We start from the raw sequence: 6,036 nt of genomic DNA on the forward strand, positions 1-6,036 counted from the left end.
TTTTTTTTTTTTTTTTTTTTTTTTTTTTTTTGTTGTTGTTGTTGTTTTTGGAACCAGGGATGGAATTGGGTCCTTGTGCTTGCAAGGCAGGCGGTGGCACCACTGAGCTAAACCCTGGCCCCTTTTGAGACTTTGACTTTAAAATTTATATACTATAAAATAGTTTTTTTAAAAAAGAGTGATGTCTCAATCAAAAAGGCCTTCAAAATGTACAAAAAGGCTGAAATAGATAAATTTACATAATAACAGCTTAAATGAACTACTGTACTTTGAAAATCAACATGTTAGATACGTAAGATGTTCTGTGCTTTACCTTCACTACAGAATGACTTGTCAGCACCTGAGAATCGCACAGTCTCCTTTACAATTTTCTCAATTTTACAATATTCACACATTGCCATTACATTATTTATTTTCTTATATTCATCAGAACAATTCTTGCCACAGAATTGAAACATTTTACCCTGCAAAGAAATAATCATTAAGTATTAATTGAACATGTTTACCTTATAAAAAGACTGGTCTTGATTTCAAAACAAGCAGTATAGTTTTGAGAAATGAAAAGCAAAATAAAGTTTTACAGATAGACCTACTCATACTTAAATACCATGAACCTAAACTTTACCTTATAGTCAAGAAGTTCTGGTTTTGTGGCAAAAAGACGGTTACAGTGTTGACACCTGAGTTTCACAACATTTCGTGTAAACCCAATATGCTGGGATTGGGCAGCAAGCCGCTGAAGACCTGCAGCAGCAGAGCTACTGATGGAAGTGGGAGAAACAGCAGAGGTGTTACCTCCTCCTGCTGACACTGTTGAACCTGTGGGGATGCTTACAATAACTTGGCCCTGAGATAAGGGCACTACTGAAGAATTCATTCCGGTTGGTTTGTTGAACAAGTTCTGAAAAAAACCAAACAACAAATAAACATCAATGTGAGGATCTGTTCAAACATATGAGATTTATGTGCATACATAATGCTAGATATGACAATGAACAGGTAAAAAACTCCCTACCTTTTAGCAGCTTATAGTAACTCAATGAAAGGAGCTTCAATTATGTCAAAAAGAGAAAAAGTTTAACTAGAAATCACCAAAAGATAATCTGGATGATAATAGTATAATTTAATTTTTATAGAAGGCAGTTAAAATAGTTTGCCACCAAATACAGGATGAACTAAGAATCTAAATTTATAGGAATGGGACAGAAACTTAGGCAATCCAGGCACTACCAAACACTTAGTAAGTTTATATAACTACAGTATGTGACTCACTGACTGAAGACGAGGAAGATTCCTGAAGCCATACCTGGAAAGCTACCACACAACTGTAGCTGCAGAAGTTGCGTATACTTCCATCTGACATGGCTAGGTGATACTGAGGGATTGCTGAGGTTTTACAACTGTTACATTGAACTTGTACACCTTAGCAAATCAAAATAAAAACTAATGAGTCATTTACACAAGTCTATGAGAAATTCAATAAGTACTATAGAAAAGACAAAAAAACTCAAGGGCCAGGTTAAATTGCAGGAACCGGAACTAAAAAGTCAATCATGTCTTATACAGACAAAAAAATTAACATTTAAGACTTTTCTTTTTAATATTTACCCTAAAACTACAAAATAAATCTTGAAATAAATCAAGTGTGGATAAAACAAATACATTAAAGAAGCTGTATAAAATTCTTTGGTAAGAGGGAAATGGCAATCAAGTAAATAATAGGTGACATGATACCAAAAAATGAAATACCTCAAATTTGCCTTAAAAATCAACTAAATGTACACAAAAATCTGTACAAAAAACAAAACTGGAACTTTTTCAACTATTACATTTTATACTTTATGAAATCAGTATTACCTGCAGAAGTAACCATTTTAACTCGGTAAGCAGACAAGCAATTAACAGAACAAAAAAGCTCTGTCTTCCCCAAGTTACTTGTATTTTCAATCATTTCTGCAGAGGATCTCAAAGATTTGCAAAGTGCACATGGTGTAATCTTGGCTGATTTCTAGTAAAAAAATAAAACAATATTATTTTAACTGAATTTTTAGTAAAAGCATAATACTCTGAAATGTTTATTTGTAATGCTATTGAAATACTTTACAGTCTTTGTTTTGTTTTTGATTTTGAGACAAGGTTTCACTATGAGTTTGTGTCCTAGAACTCACTATGTAGCCCAGGCTGGCCTCAAACTCATGGCGATCCTCCTTCCTCAGCCTCCCCAGCGCTAGGCTTACAAGCATGCACCACCACACTTGGCTAAAACATTTTAAATCAATAATATTCAAAATTTCAATGATAACAATCCTCAATAAGAACTTTTACAAATCAAACCAGTACAAACATACTTTAAGGTTTTGTATTTGTGTATTATGTGTATGTATATAAAACCGAAAAGTTTCATATAGCAATATAATGTCATAATTAATATGTGAAAGATTGCTGAGGAACTCAAATATCTTTTAACAATTCTGCTTGTTAATATATGAGTAATCCTGCTTATTTCTATATGGAAGCTCTTGAACAACCATTATGTTTCTGAATATGCAAGTCAATATAAAGTATACTATTTTCTTTAGATATTATTTTAGGTTATTTTTCATTCTACTGTTATTTCATTTAAAAATAATGGTTATAATCTAGGAATTGTCAGGATCCGGTAACTGGTTGTAAACACAGTTTTAAAAATAGTACTTTCACATTAACACAACCAGGAGTTGATATGATACTCTTAAGCTAAGCTATCCCAAATATGTGAAAAGCTGGGCTGGGTAAGATTTAGCGCAGTGGTTCCACTGAATGCCTCGCAAGCACAAGGTCCTGAGTTCAATCCCCAGCACACACACACACCAAAAAAATGTGAAGAGCTTTCCCCAAAAGGTGCCATATACAGCAATAGAGTGCACATTTAAGGACATTATAATAAACTTATTTTCAAATACTCTACCATCAATAACAAAGTACACTGTAAGCAGTAAAATGGAAGATGTCATGCATGACAACTGTCCAAATATAAACAACCAGGTCTGCCATCTTAAGCCCTCAGATATGACATCAAATAATGTTAAATACTATTTGTATGTTACACATGCAGGATAGCATATATTCAGCACCCATTAAGAGAGTTTAAGGTACTTCTTCCCTCTTAAAGGACAAATTTTTTTATATTTGACATTAAAGATACATATTAAAATGAACATATGCCTGAATTCTGGAATGTCTTGTAAACCTCCAGTATCATTTGCCTTTTCTCCCTGATAAGAACTATTACCACAAACTTCATTTATAAGATTTAGGTTAAGCTGGGCGTGGTGGTGCACACCTGTAATCCCAGCATTCAAAAGGCTGAGGCAGGAGGGTCTCCATGAGTACAAGGCCAGCCTGGACTACATAATCAGTTCAAGGATAACACAGACTACACAGCAAGACTATGTCAAAAAAAGAGAGAGAGGGAGAGGGAGGGGGGAGGGGAGGGAGGAGAGAAAAGTAGAAATAGATATAAATTCACGTCAAGAGTTAATCTCTCTGAAGCATTTACTGACACATCTATGATAAATGGATGACTATGCTTTTTCTGTGACTCACTATAATATATCACACTTCATGTTATCATCTCTATTTATTCATTTGTACGCCAGGAGACACACAGTCCCTCAGAATAGGAGTCGCATCAAACACTAATTGCATGAATTATACAAAAGAAAGTAGCAGAAAGGACCATTAATACACCAGCTCCATAATAACTGCTCTTGTTCTTATTTTATTTAACCCTAAAAATATCTTAGTAACACATATGGTATTATACCCATTAAAAGATAAGAAAATTGGGGCTAGGGATATAGCTTAGTGGTGAAGCACTTGGCTAGGATGCATAAGGCCCTGAGTTCAATCCCTAGCACCACAAATAAAAGACAAGCAGGTAAGAAAACTAAAACACCTGGAACTCAAGGAGTGATACTCTTTCCCCAAGGTAAAACTATATATATAAAATTAAGGGGCCGAGGATTTGGCTCAGTGGTTCCGCCACCTGCCTTGCAAATACAAGGGCCTAAGTTCGATCCCCAATACCAAAACAGGAAAATATATATATATAAATTTATATCTGCTTTACTACCAAATTCAAATTCCTTTGCTACCATAGTATATACTACTACATGGGAAGCTCAATAGGCACTGGCTAGAGTAATGAATAAATTTATAACTATAAATGTTTCATCCTATTTCTCATCTAGTGCAGTATGAATCATATTCCAAAGGAATGAATGAGTCTAGCACACTCTTGATACAGTATTAGGAAAATAATAGTCCTATTCTTTCCTTACTGGAGACTGAGCCCAAGACCTCTTGCATGCTAGTCAAATAGTCTATCATTCCCATCCCAGAACAGTCTTGAAGAAAGGTAACATATATGAAAATATTTAAGATTTTTTTCCATTGTGAAAGAAAAAAACAACAAAGCTAATACTTTTAATATTTTCACAATTTCCACCAAAAATTTACATTTCCAAAAGGCATGGAAATACGCAGCTGTTATCCCAGCAACTCAGGAGGCAAAGGCAAAATTTGAGCCTGAGCCCAGCCTACACATCTAAGCAAGATACTGTCTCAAAATAAAATTAAAACAGGCTGAGGATGTGGTTCAGCGGTAAAGCACTTGCCTAGCATGTATGAGGTCTTGGCTTCCATCCCTAGTCACTAGGCAAAAAATCCAGTGAAAAGCACAAAGACATCAAGATTAAATACAGTCAAATACCTGTTTGTATGCTGTAATACATGTTGAACTACAAAACTTTTTAGACTGTCCCTCTATCTGAAGCATGTGGCATTGTCCAGAGCCACTGTAACAGTAACCTCCACAGTTTTCACAACAGTTCATGGTGAGGTTGTTAGCAGAACGAAACTTAGAGAAGCAGGCATCACTGCAAAGTTTATGTACCACATTCTGGTAATTAACTTCATGTCGAATCTAGGAAATTAGAAAACAATACACAATCAACAAGCACAGACTATCGAAAGCTATTCTTTTATCATAAGCTGTGGACTCATCCCCACAATAAAGTAAAAAGGTAACTTACAACAGCATTCTTCTGACACATGCTGCATTTAGTTGAAATGCTATTTGTATTTATGGTAACGATAGGTTTTTTTTTCAGTTCATATGTTGACAAACATGACTGACTGCAAAAATCTTTACTGGTGGTGGTATTTTCAAACTGGGCACTGATCACATCCTTTGGATTTAAAATATCTCTAAAAATGATCACAAAGATAAAATAAGCCACAATATAATTCATATTTTTCCTTTGTGTGTGATTAAGCAAATAAAAGAAGACAATTACAGTAAGGGAAAGGGCCCTGGAAAGCCTAGGTTTTCTTGAAAAAATTTATGAAGTATTTTAATCCTTATATTCTTTTCTATAAAATGGAATTAATACACCATCTATTTGATAGAACAATTGTTAAGAATGAGTATTATGTTTCAAAGACTGAAAATAGTTATAATGAATGGCTGACATTATTTCCACAAATGGGATTACAGATTTCAATTTTCTTCTTTAAAACAACTGTCTATATTCCACAAGGTACTGCTCAGTGGTAGAGTATTTGCTTAGAATTATATTTCCAAACTACTCTTTAAAAATAATTTTAAAAAAATAAAATAAAATAATAAAAAAGAGCAAAAAATAATTTTACACTTGAAATTCCTAAATGTTGTTGCCATTTCAAAGTAAATATACATTTTATATTGCACAAAATGCTCTCTAGCATGGTTTTAAAAATCTAACATTTCCACAATTATACACATTTCATTTCCAAGCATTAATAGCAAAGGCAATGATTATTGCCTTTGTTTTAACAAAAGGTAATAGTAAACATAGTAGAAAATCATTGTGAGAAATACCTGATATGGTACTACTTTCTAATTAATATATAACTCCATTTCTTGTTATCTTCTGTACTTACCAACTCTAGACTACTTTACTCTGCATTTTAAAATTTTTCCTTTTGGGATTTTTTTTTTTTTTTTTTTTTTTG

The 6,036-nt window shown here is 33.6% G+C and overlaps 1 protein-coding gene across 8 annotated transcripts in view; it reads right to left on the minus strand.

Annotated features, from left to right (window-relative positions):
* Positions 1-6,036, minus strand: part of Zmym4 (zinc finger MYM-type containing 4) — a 115,321-nt gene that overhangs the window by 51,050 nt on the left and 58,235 nt on the right. For all 8 annotated transcript variants that reach the window (XM_033767706.1, XM_033767705.1, XM_010645242.3 and 5 more), the window contains 6 exons: positions 5,076-5,250; positions 4,754-4,966; positions 1,858-2,008; positions 1,307-1,422; positions 626-901; positions 314-464 (listed from right to left, as the gene is read on the minus strand). In XM_033767706.1, the coding sequence (XP_033623597.1) occupies positions 314-464; positions 626-901; positions 1,307-1,422; positions 1,858-2,008; positions 4,754-4,966; positions 5,076-5,250 (1,082 nt within the window). The remainder of the gene's footprint in view (positions 1-313; positions 465-625; positions 902-1,306; positions 1,423-1,857; positions 2,009-4,753; positions 4,967-5,075; positions 5,251-6,036) is intronic.

Source organism: Fukomys damarensis, unplaced genomic scaffold (genome assembly GCF_012274545.1).
Source record: "Fukomys damarensis isolate Sample0158 unplaced genomic scaffold, DMR_v1.0_HiC HiC_scaffold_23, whole genome shotgun sequence".
NCBI classification, from domain to species: domain Eukaryota; kingdom Metazoa; phylum Chordata; class Mammalia; order Rodentia; family Bathyergidae; genus Fukomys; species Fukomys damarensis.